This window comes from Gambusia affinis, linkage group LG01, assembly GCF_019740435.1.
Source record: "Gambusia affinis linkage group LG01, SWU_Gaff_1.0, whole genome shotgun sequence".
Classification (NCBI taxonomy): Eukaryota; Metazoa; Chordata; class Actinopteri; order Cyprinodontiformes; family Poeciliidae; genus Gambusia; species Gambusia affinis.
This window is the reverse complement of record NC_057868.1, coordinates 14,798,448-14,816,155: the sequence shown is the minus strand read 5'-3', so window position 1 is coordinate 14,816,155 and position 17,708 is coordinate 14,798,448. Positions and strand designations below refer to the sequence as shown.

General features: G+C 36.6%; 2 protein-coding genes and 1 pseudogene across 5 annotated transcripts; 1 reads left to right on the top strand and 2 right to left on the bottom strand.

Moving 5' to 3' along the window:
- Positions 1–807, top strand: LOC122840266 (annotated as a pseudogene).
- Positions 808–1,431: 624 nt separating this feature from the next.
- Positions 1,432–6,198, bottom strand: LOC122845794 (tumor necrosis factor receptor superfamily member 14-like). Of its 2 annotated transcripts, none has more exons than XM_044142261.1 (10): positions 6,058–6,198; positions 5,289–5,425; positions 4,170–4,263; positions 3,917–4,042; positions 3,306–3,461; positions 3,074–3,161; positions 2,813–2,988; positions 2,696–2,727; positions 2,558–2,603; positions 1,432–2,250 (listed from the first exon to the last, which is right to left on the bottom strand). In XM_044142261.1, the coding sequence occupies exons 2-10, from the start codon at positions 5,319–5,321 to the stop codon at positions 2,183–2,185; spliced, it is 819 nt and encodes a 272-aa protein (XP_043998196.1). In that variant the 5' UTR covers positions 5,322–5,425; positions 6,058–6,198; the 3' UTR covers positions 1,432–2,182. The 2 variants fall into 2 exon arrangements, with proteins under 2 accessions (XP_043998196.1, XP_043998288.1); XM_044142353.1 differs by having other exon boundaries at positions 4,170–4,260.
- On the bottom strand, positions 1,432–17,046 carry LOC122845890 (tumor necrosis factor receptor superfamily member 14-like). Of its 3 annotated transcripts, XR_006373159.1 has the most exons (11): positions 16,930–17,016; positions 15,787–15,916; positions 15,119–15,209; positions 14,857–14,982; positions 14,245–14,400; positions 14,012–14,099; positions 13,751–13,926; positions 13,635–13,666; positions 13,497–13,542; positions 13,065–13,193; positions 1,432–2,117 (listed from the first exon to the last, which is right to left on the bottom strand). XR_006373159.1 is itself a non-coding variant. In XM_044142506.1 (10 exons), the coding sequence occupies exons 2-10, from the start codon at positions 15,871–15,873 to the stop codon at positions 13,186–13,188; spliced, it is 810 nt and encodes a 269-aa protein (XP_043998441.1). In that variant the 5' UTR covers positions 15,874–15,916; positions 16,938–17,046; the 3' UTR covers positions 12,381–13,185. The 3 variants fall into 3 exon arrangements, 2 of the variants coding, with proteins under 2 accessions (XP_043998441.1, XP_043998529.1); XM_044142506.1 differs by lacking the exon at positions 1,432–2,117 and having other exon boundaries at positions 12,381–13,193; positions 16,938–17,046; XM_044142594.1 differs by lacking the exon at positions 1,432–2,117 and having other exon boundaries at positions 12,381–13,193; positions 16,930–17,042.
- Positions 17,047–17,708: the final 662 nt, after the last annotated feature.

Here is a 17,708-nt window from a genome sequence, read left to right as displayed (position 1 = left end):
ATGCGATGGCATGTTAAAAGTGACTGTTTGGGCTTTCATGTTGATCTGAGGGACAAACCTGATGCACGTCGCGGTATTTTGTCAGTAATAGCCTCTTTATATGATCTGCTTGGCTTTCTTTCACCATTTGTTATGAGAGGGAAATGCATTTTACAAGATCTGTGTCGCAGAAGTATTGGATGGGATGACCCTCTGCCTGAAGACTTGCTAGTACGGTGGGAGAAGTGGAAGTTCAGCCTTCAGGATGTAAAGAGGTTACTGATACAAAGATGTTACCATCCCCAAGGATTTGGAGAAATTGTTAAAACTGAACTCCATCACTTCTTAGATGCTAGCAACCTAGCATATGGTGCATGCTCCTACCTCAGATTTGAGAATGTCAAAGGTGAAATTCATTGTGTTTTAATCATGGCTAAAGCCAGAGTTGCTCCTTTGAAAATTACAACCATTCCTCGTCTCGAGCTTACAGCTGCAGTGATTGCTGCTAAGCTGAGTGTTCTGTTAAAATCAGAACTTGATAGACACAGAGTTTTTCTGGACAGATTCACAAGTTGTGTTGTCGTATATTAATAATGAAGCACAACGGTTTCATGTATTTGTGGCAAATCGGGTTCAGATCATTAGGGAGAACACAAATCCAAATCAATGGAATCATGTTGACACCACTGAAAATCCAGCAGATCATGCATCAAGAGGGTTATGTGCATCTGACATTTTAACAACTAATTGGCTAACAGGTCCTGAATTTTTGTGGGAAAAGGAAATTAACAGGGAATTTAAATCTTCCCCTGATCTGTTAGTTGGTGACCCAGAGGTTAAAGCTGTTCAGACATTTGTGACAACGGCAAATGACACTGCTGATTTTCTTAAACATTTCATTAGGTTTTCGTCTTGGTCTACATTGATTAAAGTAGTAGCCAGAATCAAAAGACTTGGATGCCAGAATAAATGTTATTCAAATGTGGTGAGTGTAAAAGAACGTGAGGATGCTGTTAAATCAGTGGTGAAACTTGTGCAACCCTCCTGACCCCATTAGGAAAAGGGTGAACAGAAAATGGATGGATAAAAACAGCAGGGCTGAAAAAGTTGGTGCTGGACTCTGTTGATGTTGACTGCATAACAGACTGCAGTGTGGAGGCACCTTTGAGCTTCCATACTGGACATACAATCTGTGTGTGTCATCAATAAATACAATGTTTTTGTTATCAGGTTTATTACATTCAACACTGTCAGAATCTATAATCACACTCAGTGAATCTATTATTCACTAGTAGCCAACAACATGGCTAGAGTGTCATGTTGTCGATTTCTTAAATTCTCTACTGAGCAGAACAAATGAACCAATGAATGGCCCTGATAATTTACTTCTTCACCACTTTGCTACAATATTCAGTATGGTAAATATGTCGTAACAATAAATGCATAACAGTATTTTAAAAGATGAAATTTATTATGTACAGTTATTCACTTGAGCATTTCTATCTGCAAAAGAAAAACAATAAAAATTGTAATACTATTTGTTCAGGTGTTTTTAGGTTTTCATAAACTCTGAAACATATTAGCAATATTAACATTTTATGTCAGGTTCCTGTGAAGCAGAATATGAATATGAATAAAATGATCTTAAAGATGGTGGATCTTGGGGTGTGCTCCGGTGGCGTAGAGGATAGCGCGCCCCACGTTTGGAGGCCCTCAGTCCTCGACGCGGCCGTCGCCGGTTCGATTCCCGGACGATATCCTGACGATATTTGCCGCATGTCTTCCCCCCTCTTCTTCCCCCTTTCCTGTCAGCCTACTGTTGAATAAGGGACACTAGAGCCCACAAAAAGGACCCCCTGGTGGGGGAAAAAAACAACAAAAAAAAAGCTGGTGGATCTCACTGATGAGACCAGGATCATCAGGTTTCTTTATAAAACTGTACAAATGTTTCAGGTTGGTTTCACATGAAGTAATTCATTTACTGGCGATGGTGGTAGAACTTCGCCCTGCAATCAGTAGGTTTAATTGTGTCCTTCTGCAAGACAGTCCACCTGTCTTCCCTATTGGTGCTGGTCACTACTCATTTAATCCCCGCTTCACCCATCTCTGTTGTTATGACATTGGACAAGACAGTTCACCTGTCTTTCCTGCTGGTGCTGATCAGAGGACCTGGTGGTGTCCATGTTTGGTAGCATCACTTCTGTTAGACTGTCCCAGGGAGGCGGTGGCTACTAGCTAGTAGCTTGCCACCATCAGTGTGTGTTTGTTGCTCTGTATAGAGAAAAGGCACCAAACCTATTAGATTTTAATGGAAACATCCAGACAGCTGCTCAACCAGAATCCTTGATAGTCAGATTTTAGACTATAAAGATGTTTTTCATTCCTTAGAGAAAATAATTAATCTCAGTCTTTCAGAACAATGACCAGAAAAAAACTATCTATCCTATATTATTATTATTAGTGATAATAATAATATAGATCTTTTTTATATAAAACTATCTTATTATATTATACTATATTATTATTATTATTATTAATAATATTATTATTATTAAGTAAAGAACAATGTTCTTCTTACCTTGTACATTTAAACAGACTCCCTGTTCTTTTCCTTCTTCTTGGTCCTTTCATGTAGAAAACGAGACAAATTATTGACTAAACTAAATATTGTTATCAATATCTGTTCACATTACAGTTCAGTTAGAAACCTACTTACCCTTTGGGTGTTTTGTCGTTTTATACAAATATCTGTTAAAAATGAAATGTTACAATTATTAAAACAGTAAAAAATAAAATCCTGATAATATTTTAACTACAGTTTTCTTCAACTCACTTCGAATTGCAATCTTTTTAGTTTTCCAGAGAAAAACACCAATTATTGCTGCAACTAATAAAAGCACCATCACAACACCGATCACAATTCCTGTGATGTTGGAACTTTTTTCTCCACATTCAGCATCAGTTGAAGTTGTTCCTGCTTTTATCAGTTGAAGGTTTTCTTTTTCACATCTGAAATAACAGAAACATGAATCCAGGTAAATCACTTGGTAAAACAAGCTGCTGTGTTTATGCTGTTTGTAAGAGACCAGCTTACTGTGTGTGAGGCTGACATGAAAACATTGTTCCATCAGAAAATGATCCTCTGCTGCATTCAGAGCATTCTGTGTCTGTGTAGGCTGTTCCTGGATAAACACAAATCAGTTTAAAGTCAGAAGATTCTGATCTGATTTTTAGTTCTGACCAACATGTAACTCAGTTTATTCTTTTCAAAAGTCAGAATTAATCTAAAAATAAAACATTTATGTGTTGAAGAGAATCAGACCAACCATTCCTGCTGATGTAATGTCCTGGTTCACAGCTCCTGTGTTTCTGTGCTACAACACAACCTCTTGATTTAAAGTCTGTACAGTAGAATCCCTCCATTGGTTCACAAACTGTGTCTACAGATGGTCCACATTGTCGCTTTTCCTTCAGACCAGCTCCTTTGAACATTTACAGATTACAGATGAATAGAGAAAAGTAACAGCAACATGATGAACCTGAAGACATCTTTAAGTCAGACAGTTTGTCCAACTGAATAATAGAGGACATTTCTGAATCGTTTACATAATTTACATTTTGTTCAAAATAATAGCAGTCCAACATCACTAACCAGATTTAGCACTGTTTTTATAGAAATTATATTTCTACATTGTAAGTGAATATGTATCAGATGTAAAGAGACAGAAAACAACAAACCCAACCGTCATAAACTGAAAGCAGCAGAAAAGAAACAACATGGAGTCAATGAGGCATTTTTACTGAAATATAAAAGATTTTAAAACACTGCAGATATTTTTAATACAGCTGTTTGTGTAGTTGAGGAAGCAGATGAGAAAATAATTTCATAAAATAAATAAATAAATAAAAATAGAAAACAAAGTCAACATAACTGTACCTGAGTCACAGGTAGAACATGGATTACATCTCTTTAGTCCGTTTGGTAGGTCCATATACGTCCCATCTGAACATCTCTGACAGGATGTACTTTTAAACTGTGTACAGTCTATTCTGACTCGATGGCCTGTTGGAAAATAAACATTTTAAAGAATAAGATGGGTTGCATGGTGAACAAGATTCAGGCAATGAAAGCAGCCCAACTATAACAGAGTTTATATCCGAATAATCAGTAATTTATAACAGGAACATACCAGAAGGACATTGATCACAGCACTCTTCTCCTATCTTGTATTCAGTTAGATGACATGTGATGGAATCAACTCTGAAGTCTCTCATCAGAATCTTCTGTGAAAAGGAAAAACATTTTTCTAACAATTATCATCAGATTCTAGCTGACAGCAGCATTTCCATTTCTTGTTTACCCTGCTTTTATGACACATTTCAGCAGGTCTATGTCGGCCTAACATTAATTTATATCAACAGTTATTTATATTATTAGATTAGCTTCAACCTGTCCTTAGCATTAGTTGCTGCAATTATTGAATTTATTTCAGTCTAGGGTTGAAACGATTCCTCCAATCATTCAAGTTCCTCGATTATTAAAATTCCTCAAGGAAAATGTATCTGCCTCGAAGCTTCGTTAAATTATGCTTCATTATATAGAGCACCGTGTTCCACCCGGGTCACTATCTGTGGTGCGCAGCGCTCTTACTTCCACCTATGAGTTGTTGTGAAGTGCAAAGCAGCATGGTGTTGAACTGTGTAGCGTTTTGTCGACAAATAAGGATTGTTGAATTTTGCAGCGTGATGGTTGAAGTATGAAAGCTTTTTTGCTGTTGGAACCGTGTTGTCACAATTTTGGAGTTAAGGGTAGGAATGGAAAGAGAAAGAGAAATAGAGGTAGAGGGAGAGAAAGAGAGAGATCTGATTCCTTGATTAATTGTAAAATATTCTATAGAGTACTCCATTACTAAAATATTCTTTTACAACAACCCTAATTCAGTTTATTTATTAAATAAATTTGATTACATATTTCTCTTTTTGCTTTTCTGTGAAACCTAAATGTTTTGAAGAGAACAAAAACACCAATAACATAATCATTAACATCAGTACATGTCATTTGTTTTCACCTCGGACAGTAAAACCTTCTGGCAAAACTTCTATACATTTTAAAATATGGATTTTATGTGTAGCAAAAAGGAAATTTGATTTCAAGACATGTCAAACTTAAAAAGAAACTGTAAATAAATCATGGATCTGATTCTGAAAACAGAGTATAAATCATTTAGAAATTTACCATTTTGTAAAAAACAAACAAAAAAAAACTTTTCTAATAAAAATATAAATTGTTTTGTCATAAATAAATTTACCAGCAGCACAAATGTTGCTGCCCAAGATATCATTGTCGAAGGCAGGATGAGGATGAAACTTGTCTGGAACAGAAAACATCCTCACATAGAGATGCAGGATGAACCAAATTGTGACTCCATATCCTGAAGGTCAACATCTGTAAAACAAGAAACACAAACACATTGTTAACCTGTAGGAACTCTGGGAACTGTAGCATGAAGCAGGACTGCAGAATATTAGGAAATCATGCAGCATGTGATACTGTTGTTGAATGTTGAAGTGATATAAATAAATGGCTAAACATTAGTGAAACATATCGGCCGCTGAGTGATAGAGTCACGTGATCTCGCGGTTTGGAAATCTCCCTGTTAACGCGCTCAACGCGAACTTTTAAGGCAAAACCTTGGTACCTCTCAGCAAATTAACTTAAGCAAATAAACTATGACAGGTTTCATGTCTACCTCTGTTTTACTGATGTGATAGTAAACAATTTGTTTCACTTTCGTTAAACCCATAAATTATTAGCACAGGAACCGACAGTTTTTTGCCAAACAAAGATAAACAGTTTTAATTAAACTCTAACCAGTAGCAACACTAGTTTTTATAACTTTGTTTTAAACTAATCCATGAATGCAGAACAGAACTCCGCTCCCTCGAAGTTCATATTTTCAGTCTGGGTGTTTCTCCACCCAGTCCTTCGGCTCAGAGAGAAATTCAACTGCCGTCGTCTAGCTTCATTAAAAACACAGCGGCATGATATGAGCAACTAACAATGTAATTTTATCTTACGTCTTATACCGCGATGAAGTTAGTTTTCAGTTGAATGGTCGTCATCGTCAGATATTCACTTTATGATTTCCTTTGGTCAGTAATCTCATAAAATCCGTGGATTTTGCTCTTCGTCTGTTGTCAGGTTTGTAGTGACGTGTCGGTCTCGAAGGTCCTCTGTGAATAGAAAATCTGTTCCCCCTGTGTCGGGAGCGCGCATTGCAGCCAGAGAGATTATTTTCACGGCGCTTCTGATCGATTTCTCGGTAAAAAAAGAACTCAGATAATCATGTCGAGGTTGTAACATTTAGTTTAATCGGCAGCTGTTGTTTACAAAATTGTAAAGTAATTAAATAAACGAGGTCTTTTTACGCTGTTTTGTGTTATTTTAAACGCCAAGAGAATCGGTCTTTCTTCAACTTTTGTCACTTCAGCCCAGGGCCGGATTTAGGAGGATGGGGGCCCCTGGGCTAGAGTCAGGATGGGGGCCCCTGGGCTAGAGTCTATATATATATATATATATATATATATATATATATATATGTATATATATATATGTATATGTATATGTATATATATATGTATATATTTTTTTGTATGTGTTTGTTTTGTTTTAGAGGATGAACAGAAAATGACCAAACAGTAAGTTTTGACAACTTACAACTTTAATAAGCCAGTTGTCACAAACTACAAACAACTCTGAACTCTTTTCTAGAAAGACTAAACCACATGTTGGGGTTGAAACTAGAATATGATGCTTGCATCACAAAATAAAATCACTGAATAGTTATTGTTGCCTGGACTTCAACACAAACTATAAAACAGATTGAGTGCAAGAAAGTGCAATGCTCAAATATACTTTTACAAAGCAAAGCGAGTAAAACAATATTTATACAAATATCCCCAGCATTTACAAGTTCATATAAGTACAAGTGGAATATATCAAAACTCAAACTTTTTCATTGGTTTTAAAGTTCTTGGTAAATAGTGGAGGAAATAAATGTCAAAAAAGTGCTTCTCTGCCAGTCAGACAGAACATGGATATAAACAATATCTTCTGGAAAAAAGAGATCAGGCATACTGTAGTTTTCAGAAAATATCCTGACCCAGGTAAGTCCAAAGTGCTGCCCTCTGAAGGATTTTTTAAAGTTTAGGCATTTGCGTTCAGTTGCGTGCTTCCAGTCACTGAAACCAGTTTCAAAGTTTGACTGAGTATTAGCATTGCTGAAAATGCGGCATGCAAAACAAAATGCAGCTCCGGTGGATGGAGAGTAGAGCAGCCACGGTCTTTCGATGTACTCACCATTTAACATCTTGCGTTTAAAGTGAGATTTGGAGAAGTGACGCTTTTGATGCTTGTACACCCGTTCTGATGCTTGAAAGCCAACATTCATATTTTGACAGCTCTCCGGTCCTCGCTCAGCCCAGTAAGCTCGCAAGGACTCGTCTATTTCCCCCAATGCGCCGGATCGGTACTGCGGATCCACAGTCGTCTTTCCATCTGCGGAAGAAGATCCGCTTCCACCAACTCTGACTCCACAGGCCAGTCCAGCCACCGACTCAGTTATAGGTTCTGGCGGGATCTTAGTGCCGGTGTTAGCATAGCTAAGGGTTTGAGGCGGGGATAATGTTTCTGCTCCATCTCCGCTAACAGGTTTAAAAAAGCCTGTCAGTTTAGGCATTTTGTTTGTCGCCTCTTTGGCGCGATGCTCTTTTTCTTTTCTCTTCCTTCTTTTCTGCGCTCCGCTGTCATATTTCCTGTTGTCCGCCATTGTAAAATAATATTCCCTTGACGCTCCTCCTCCCCAATGCGTAAGATGCGTCAAAAGTGGACCAATAACAAGCAAGCATTCAAGATGGACGTTTGCCAGAACAAATTGGAACATTTTTCATCGGTGCTGTCAAAATCGTGGTAGTCATTGATTAAATTCTGACACTATCCATTCACAAAAATATAAAACATCCTTCGGGGCCCCCGAAATGCCGGGGCCCCGGGCTGCAGCCCCGGTAAGCCCCTGCTAAAATCCGGCCCAGCTTCAGCCTGACAGAAATAAAAGTCAGTCACCAAACACAATTTTCCAACACGTAGTGTGTATTTTACAATTTTTCATTGCTAATAGAAGAGGATGGAAACTGTCTGATAACAGGGCACAAAAATTAAGACTTCCTGAAAAGATGAGTGTGTAGACTTCTGGTAAATCCTGTTCTAAAGTAAAATATGACAGATTACTGGATTGAGGAAATTTCTAGTATACAACATGCTACCACACATAACAATTTTTGAGAATTTGGAAACAGTTGCTCTTTATTTCCCAAAGTTATGGGGGGAGGAGAAGAGAGAATGGATATTTCAGCTGCCTGAAATAATCTGTTCCCCCTCCATAAAATGGGAAATTAATTTACCAGAAAATCTTTAACTGTTTATTCCTTTCATCACACAGAGAGCGCGCATTGCAGGGGGAACAGATTTTCACAGGGGAACAGAATTTCGCACAACACCTCTTTGCTGTTCTCTATCTATGGAAGTAAATATGTGCCATCAGAATTATACACTCTCTTTCTGCCTTAAAAATATGTTAACCACTAAAGGAGTAAAAATACAGAAATAGGGAACCACGATGAAACATCTATGATGACCGTTGGAAATCAAATAGAATTCTTACATGGCCAGCGCAAAGACATTATAAGTGCAGTACCACTACTGCAATGTGTAAACAGTAAATTACGGCAACTTCAAAACATACAGTAAGTTAATGTAATACTATGTACTATACCCATAATGCAATGCAAATTACAGTAACTAATTGTAAAGATGTTTTACGTTAGTTTTACTGGGCATTTTGCGGTATTTAGCTGTAGAAAATACAGCAAAGGCTAACGGTGTACATTTTTATAGGTAAAAATAAATAAATAAATAAAAAGAATAATATATTTGTTGTTTTTCTTGCCCATAATTTGATAGTTAGAGGGCACAGATCCGGCCGCTCCTCCTTACATGGACCCGAAGTCTGAACAACATGGAGGCTCTGAGAGTCATTTAACTGAGGGCAGCCAGACAAGTTTATTTTTACTAAATTATTATATTTAGCTAAATATTATTGCTGAGGGGCACAAACAGACCTTCTGGCATACAGATTAAAAATAAAAAATTAAAATTAAAATTAAAATTAAAAAAAAAAAAAAAAAACAGCAAAAAAACCCCTCAAAAGGGCACTAGGGGCATCAAGGATTAAAAGGACAGGGGCTCAAGCCCCCTTCGCCTCCACCTCTGCACGTGCCTGAATCCCTGTATAATCTAAATAGACCGTGCAGTATTTCTAATACTAAATCTTTCCTATTATTTCTTTCTCCCTGAATACTTACTAAAACTGCTTTATTATCTGTGCACACCACCACCTGTCTGGTCGAACCTCCTCTACCTGTAAGCTTAATATAACTGCCGGTGTTCTGTCAGATAGCCATACATGTCAGAATAGCATACATATGGTAAGAGCGCATGCGCACGCATGCGCATTCTGCAGGAGGTCCGCCATACTGAGAGGAGTCGTCAGCTTGTCATACGCGAGAAGAGACACAATAAAAAGTAACTAAATAAATTAAATTTAATGCTGCTGCAGCTGCAGTAAACTACAAAACACGTCCTAAAACACGCCCTGTTTAAATTCACGTCCCCCACTTCCTTAATATTTTTGGGTTGGATAACATGTCTGCTAACTTGGATAGCATGTCGTGTATGAAAACGCAATTTTTACCCACACTGAAACTGGGGCAAAACCAGTGTTTCACTTTTGAAAAAAATCCTTATCTACGTCATGATTCTATGTTGCTGATTAAATAAAATCATATGGTAATGACAACGTATACATGTCTGAGCTAAGCGTATGACTATCTGACAACGTATCTGACAACGTATGCTGAAACGTATGCAAACGTATGCTGATCTGACAGATATAGTTTGTCAGTTTGTCATACGCGTATGACGATCTGACAATGTATGGCTATCTGACAGAACACCACCATTTCTGCTGTAAAAACTGATAGCTGATCTGATCTGTTTTTTTTTTTTTAGAAATGTATATTTTAAACTCTGGTAGCTATTCCTATTCCCTCACATCCTTTTAAATTCTTAGAACCGACTGAATATATTTTAAGGTAATTATAATATGAGTATCTTAAATATATATCAGTCTTTATCCCTATTTCATTTAAATTTCAACCATTTTTCATTTTAAGAAGTCTCATATCTACATTTACCTCAGGAAATAGCCGTGGAGGAATAACACTAATAGGATTCAACTGATGTATTTTCTTATCCTCTAATCCATACACTTTAATCAATTTGCTTACAATTCATCCAAATCCACAGAACTTTGAATATCCCAAAAGTTTTGCCCCTGCGTCTTCTTGCTGCGTATCTGATGGGGAAACTCGGATCGACGTAACACCGCCACCTACCGTACCGGAGTGTGGATGTCGTCTTCTTCGTCATCTTTTTCTTGAAATTTATTAGCGGTTGGTAAAAAAATAAAATAAAATAAAAAAACGTCCTCAACGTTCACCGCAAGAAGTGTGGATCACATGACAAAGACACCAAAAATACCTACACTGTATCTAAATCAATTATAGCCTGATGTCCTCTGCTTCCTGAATCCTTTTGCAATAAATCAACAACGTCAAATTTTATTTTCATATTACTGAGGCTCCTAATTAACTTGTTTCTCTGAATCCGATAATTCTTGCAATGCAAAATAACATGTTCTATTGTCTCATCTTCTCCACAATCACTTTTCCCTGTCCGATGTTTCCCTATCAAAAATATTGAGTTGTTCAATCCAATGTGTCCGATTCCAAGTCATGAAATAATCCTCTCTTCTTTCCTGTTCCTTTCTATTCTTCTCATTTGTCCAACTCTCGAATGTGGGTATCACAATCAGAGGCATTTATTAACATAATATACCACATGAATTAACTTTTGCAATTGCAGGTCAACTACTGGGGTGATAAATAACAATGGGGGAATTGGTGGGCATGGTACAGTAAAGAGGTTTAAACAATACATAAAGATTAGCTTCATTCTTCTTGGCTTTAGGAAACTCTCCAGCCTCATCCTGTAAAGCAGCTGAAGGAGATGATGTAATAGCTCAGCATAAAAATGAAATTTGTGATGTACAAAGTCGTCCACTTATGCTTTTGTATCTGTAAGTGAGAAAACACCAACAAGCCTAAACCTAGAAGAGTTTATCTAACAATTTCTGATAAAGGCAAAATAGTTTCAGGACACCTAAAAACATAGTAACAATATTAAAATTGTATGTCATGTTCTTGTGAACCAGAACTTGAATCTCATTATGTGATATTAAAACTGGTGGATAAAGCCACTGATGAGACTCAGGCTTCTTATAAAACTGTAAAAAATGACTGAGTTTTGTTCATATGAAGTTAGTCTTTGGGGTTTACAGTCACAGATCTCATATTTTAACAGTCAGCATTTTTCAAATATGCTTCAACAACTTGTGATCAGTGCAGAGTGACGACCATGGACTGGTAGAGAAAGGAAATTATTTCAGCTGGTCTTTCTGATCAATTTAAAAATAACATCTCAGATCCACAGTGATCATCAGAAATATTTAACCAGGTGCTTAGTTTGGGATTTCTTGCACTGTACAGAGAAAATTTAAAAGGCAACGTACCGATTAGATATTGACGGGAAGCTCAGGACAGTGACTCACTTATAAACCATGTGAATTAATCTATCAGCATGTTTTTATTATTTTTATTTAATCTTATTTTCTTATGCCGCCCCCCCACAAAATGCCAAAATTACTTTAAACATAAATACAGCTGGGGCTGCACAGTGGCGCAGTTGGTAGAGCTGTTGCCTTGCAGCAAGAAGGTCCTGGGTTTGATTCCCAGTCCGGGGTCTTTCTGCATGGAGTTTGCATGTTCTCCCTGTGCATGGTGGGTTCTCTCCGGGTTCTCCGGCTTCCTCCCACAGTCCAAAACATGACTGTCTGGTTAACTGGTCTCTCTAAATTCTCCCTAGGTGTGAGTGTGTGTGAATGGTTGTTTGTCTTGTGTGTCTCTGTGTTGCCCTGCAACAGATTGGCGACCTGTTCAGGGTGAACCCGCCTCTTGCCCAGAATGTAGCTGGAGAGGAACCAGCAACCCTCCTGACCCCATTAGGAAAAGGGTGAACAGAAAATGGATGGATAAAAACAGCAGGGCTGAAAAAGTTGGTGCTGGACTCTGTTGATGTTGACTGCATAGCAGACTGCAGTGTGGAGGCACCTTTGAGCCTCCATACTGGACACACAATCTGTGTGTGTCATCAATAAATACAATGGTTTTGTTATCAGGTTTATTACATTCAACACTGTCAGAATCTATAATCACACTCAGTGAATCTATAATTCACTAGTAGCCAACAACATGGCTAGAGTGTCATGTTGTTGATTTCTTAAATTCTCTACTGAGCAGAACAAATGAACCAATGAATGGCCCTGATAATTTACTTCTTCACCACTTTGCTACAACACTCAGTATGGTAAATATGTCGTAACAATAAATTCATAAAAGGTATTTTAGAAGATGAAATTTATTATGTACAGTTATTCACTTGAGCATTTCTATCTGCAAAAGAAAAACAATAAAAACTGTAATACTATTTGTTCAGGTGTTTTTAGGTTTTCATAAACTCTGAAACATATTAGCAATATTAACATTTTATGTCAGGTTCCTGTGAAGCAGAATATGAATATGAATAAAATGATCTTAAAGATGGTGGATCTCACTGATGAGACCAGGATCATCAGGTTTCTTTATAAAACTGTACAAATGTTTCAGGTTGGTTTCACATGAAGTAATTCATTTACTGATGATGGTGGTAGAACTTCGCCCTGCAATCAGTAGGTTTAATTGTGTCCTTCTGCAAGACAGTCCACCTGTCTTCCCTATTGGTGCTGGTCACTACTCATTTAATCCCCGCTTCACCCATCTCTGTTGTTATGACATTGGACAAGACAGTTCACCTGTCTTGTCTGCTGTGCTGATCAGAGGTCCTGGTGGTGTCCATGTTTGGTAGCATCACTTCTGTTAGACTGTGGCAAACTACTGGCTACTAGCTAGTAGTTTGCCACCATCAGTGTGTGTTTATTGCTCTGTATAGAGAAAAGGCACCAAATCTATTAGATTTTAATGGAAACATCCAGACAGCTGCTCAACCAGAATCCTTGATAGTCAGATTTTAGACTATAAAGATGTTTTTCATTCCTTAGAGAAAATAATTAATCTCAGTCTTTCAGAACAATGACCAGAAAAAAACTATATATCCTATATTATTATTATAAGTAATAATAATAATATAGGATAGATCTTTTTTATATAAAACTACCTTATTATATTATATTACACTATATTATTATTATTAATACAATTATTATTAGGAACAATGTTCTTCTTACCTTGTACATTTAAACAGACTCCCTGTTCTTCTCCTTCTTCTTGGTCCTTTCATGTAGAAAACGAGACAAATTATTGACTAAACTAAATATTGTTATCAATATCTGTTCACATTACAGTTCAGTTAGAAACCTACTTACCCTTTGGGCTTTTTGTCGTTTTATACAAATATCTGTTAAAAATGAAATGTTACAATTATTAAAACAGTAATTCTTTTTGAAATGCTAATATTTTAATTTGCATTTATTCATCTCACTTTGTGGTTTGTTTTTTTTATGTTTCCAGAGAAAAACACCACCAATCAATGCTACAACTAATAAAGCCATCACAACACCGATCACAATTCGTGGGATGTTGGAACTTTTTTTTCCACATTCAGCATCAGTTGAAGTTGTTCCTTCTTTTATCAGTTGAAGGTTTTCTTTTTCACATCTGAAATAACAGAAACATGCATCCAGGTAAATCACTTGGTAAAACAAGCTGCTGTGTTTATGCTGTTTGTAAGAGACCAGCTTACTGTGTGTGAGGCTGACATGAAAACATTGTTCCATTAGAAAATGATCCTCTGCTGCATTCAGAGCATTCTGTGTCTGTGGAGGCTGTTCCTGGATAAACACAAATCAGTTTAAAGTTAGAAGATTCTGATCTGATTTTTAGTTCTGATCAACATGTAACTCAGTTTATTCTTTTCAAAAGTCAGAATTAATCTAAAAATAAAAACATTTATGTGTTGAAGAGAATCAGACCAACCATTCCTCCTGATGTAATGTCCTGGTTCACAGCTCCTGTGTTTCTGTGCTACAACACAACCTCCTGATTTAAAGTCTGTACAGTAGAATCCCTCCATTGGTTCACAAACTGTGTCTGCAGTTAGTTTACATTGTTGCTTTTCCTTCAGACCAGCTCCTGTGAACATTTACAGATTACAGATGTATGGAGAAAACAAACAGCAACATGATGAACCTGAAGACATCTTTAAGTCAGACAGTTTGTCCAACTGAATATTAGAGGACATTTCTGAATCGTTTACATAATTTACATTTGTGTTCAAAATAATAGCAGTCCAACATCACTAACCAGATTTAGCACTGTTTTTATAGAAATTATATTTCTACATTGTAAGTGAATATGTATCAGATGTAAAGAGACAGAAAACAACAAACCCAACCGTCATAAACTGAAAGCAGCAGAAAAGAAACAACATGGAGTCAATGAGGCATTTTTACTGAAATATAAAAGATTTTAAAACACTGCAGATATTTTTAATACAGCTGTTTGTGTAGTTGAGGAAGCAGATGAGAAAATGATTTCATAAAAAAAATAAATAAATAAAAATAGAAAACAAAGTCAACATAACTGTACCTGAATCACAGGTAGAACATGGATTACATTTCTTTAGTTCATTTGGTAGGTCCATATACGTCCCATCAGAACATCTCTGACATTCTGGAGTTTTAAACTCTGTACAGTCTGTTTTGACTCGATGGCCTGTTGGAAAATAAACAGTTTTATCATTTTAAAGAATAAGATGGGTTGCATGATGAACAAAATTCACGCAATGAAAGCAGCCCAACTATAACAGAGTTTATATCAGAATAATCAGTAATTCATAACTGGAACATACCAGAAGGACACATAGGACAGCACTCTTCTCCTATCCTGTATTCAGTTAGATGACATGTGATGGAATCGACTCTGAAGTTTCCCAGAATCATCTGTGAAAAGGAGAAACAGTTTTTCTAACAATTACGATCAGCGATCAGATTCTAGCTGACAGCAGCATTTCCCTTTAAGATCAGTTCTTGTTTACCCTGATTTGACGACACATTTCAGCAGGTCTATGTCAGCATAACATTAATTTATATCAACAGTTATTTATATTATTAGATATCAGACAGACAGACAAACAGACAGAGAGAGAAAGAGGAAGAGAGCAGATTCCTCAATTAATTGTAAAAATATTCTATAGAGGACTCCATTATTAAAATATTCATACATACATATTTCTGTTTTTGCTTTTCTGTGAAATCAAATTTTTTTGAAGAGTACAAAAACAACAATAACATAATCATTAACATCAGTACATGTCGTTTGTTTTCACCTCTGACAGTAAAACCTTCTGGCAAAACTTCTATACATTTTAAAATATGGATTTTATGTGTAGCAAACACAGATATTTGTTTTCAAGACATGTCAAACTTAAAAAGAGCTTAAATCATCTATAAAATTACCATTTTGTAAAAAACACTTTTCTAATACAGATATCCATTGTTTTGTCATAAATAAATTTACCAGCAGCACAAATGTTGTTGCCCAAGATATCATTGTCAAAGGCAGGATGAGGATGAAACTTGTCTGGAACAGAAAACATCCTCTCATAGAGATGAACCAAATTATGACTCCATATGCTGAAGGTCAACATCTGTGAAACAAGAAACACAAACACGTTGTTAACCTGTAGGAACTCTGGGAACTGCAGCATGAAGCAGGACTGCAGAATATTATGAAACATGCAGCATAATGTTAAACGTTGAAGTAATAATATGACTTGTGATGGATAAATGGCTAAACATTAGTGATATTTTTCTTCTACAGTTTTTTCAAACATACACATTGAGAAAAGAAATTAAAGTTCTTAATCTGCTGTAGTTGTAATCTCTCAATGACTTTGGCATCTTAAAGCCTGGAAAATATTTTCTGCTGTATTAAACAAAAATATCACTGGTCTATAGATAAATAAATTTAATACCCTTTTGTATATTGTGAAACTTTGAAGTAACAGCAACAGTAACATTTTTCTGGTTACAGATTATTTTATTCCTGTTGATATTGAGCTGCGAACAAGGTGTTTATTTTTTATTATATTATATTTATTCAAATGTTGTATGAAACCTTTTTGGAATTAGGTTTGTAGTTTAGGCGCGCTACCCTACTCGCGGCCGCTGAGCGATAGCGTCACGTGATCTCGCGGTTTGGAAAATCTCCGTGTTCACGCGATCAACGGGAACTTTTAAGGCAAAACCTTGGTACCTCTCAGCAATAAGCAACAACAGCAGCTTATTAACCTAAGCAAATAAACTATGACAGGTTTCATGTCTAGTCTGTTTTACTGGTGTGGTAATAAACAATTAGTCTGTTTCATTTTCGTTTCACCCACATATTATAAAACACAGGACCCGACAGTTTTTTGCCAAACAAAGATGAACCATTTTAATTAAACTCTAACCAGTAGCAATAGTTTTCATAACTTTGTTTCAAACTAATCCATGAACTACAGAACAGAACTCCGCTCCATCGAAGATCATATTTTCAGTCTTCCATGTTGCTCCACCCAGTCCTTCGTTTAACAGAGGAAATCAACTACTGTCGTTTAAGGACCTTCATTAAAAACACAGAGGTTAGTTATAAGCAACTAACAATGTAATTTTATCTTACGTCTTTACCGCGATGAAGTTAGTTTTCAGTTGAATGGTCATCGTCAGATATTCACTTTGTGATTTCCATAAGATCCATGGTTTTTGCTCTCTGTCTGTTGCCAGGTTTGCAACATCAGACAAATAGCTCTGCACATGCGCAGAGTTATGTGCACGCCTCTGCAAACTGATAAGGGCCGAGTGTCTTACCGACCGCATCGAAGTTGTTTTCAAGTAGGATATTGGATTTTTGCGCTCCGCGGAGAAAGGGGTGTTTAGCTCAAGGTTGATCCGATTTATTAACGATAAAAGAAGTCTTGTGCGAAATTCTGTTCCACAGCTATGTAAAACTCATACCAGCAATTCATAGAACATCTCTGATTATGTAGAAAAGGTGAAATCCCTCTTTAATTCTTTATTTCTCCATGTTACTAGGGGATGCATTTTTGGCAATATGGATTTTGTTCCTGCCAATATTCGCATGCCCTCTCTATTTTCCTCAAATATTATCTTATTGATATAAAACTCATACCAGCAGATAATGGAACCCATGTGATTATGTAGAAAAAGTAATTTCACTCTTAACTCTTTATTTCTCCATGATAGCAGGGGATGCATTTTATGGCAATATGGATTTTGTTCCTGCCAATATTTGCATGCCCTGATGGTTCCATACAGTAATTGTATGCACTTAAAAGTCACACTTGTCTATATGACCAGTGTCCTTTTTATGGTATTGCACGTATCCAACAAGTTGAGAAAACAAGAACAATTATTGTTTATTATAATCAGAAATGTCAT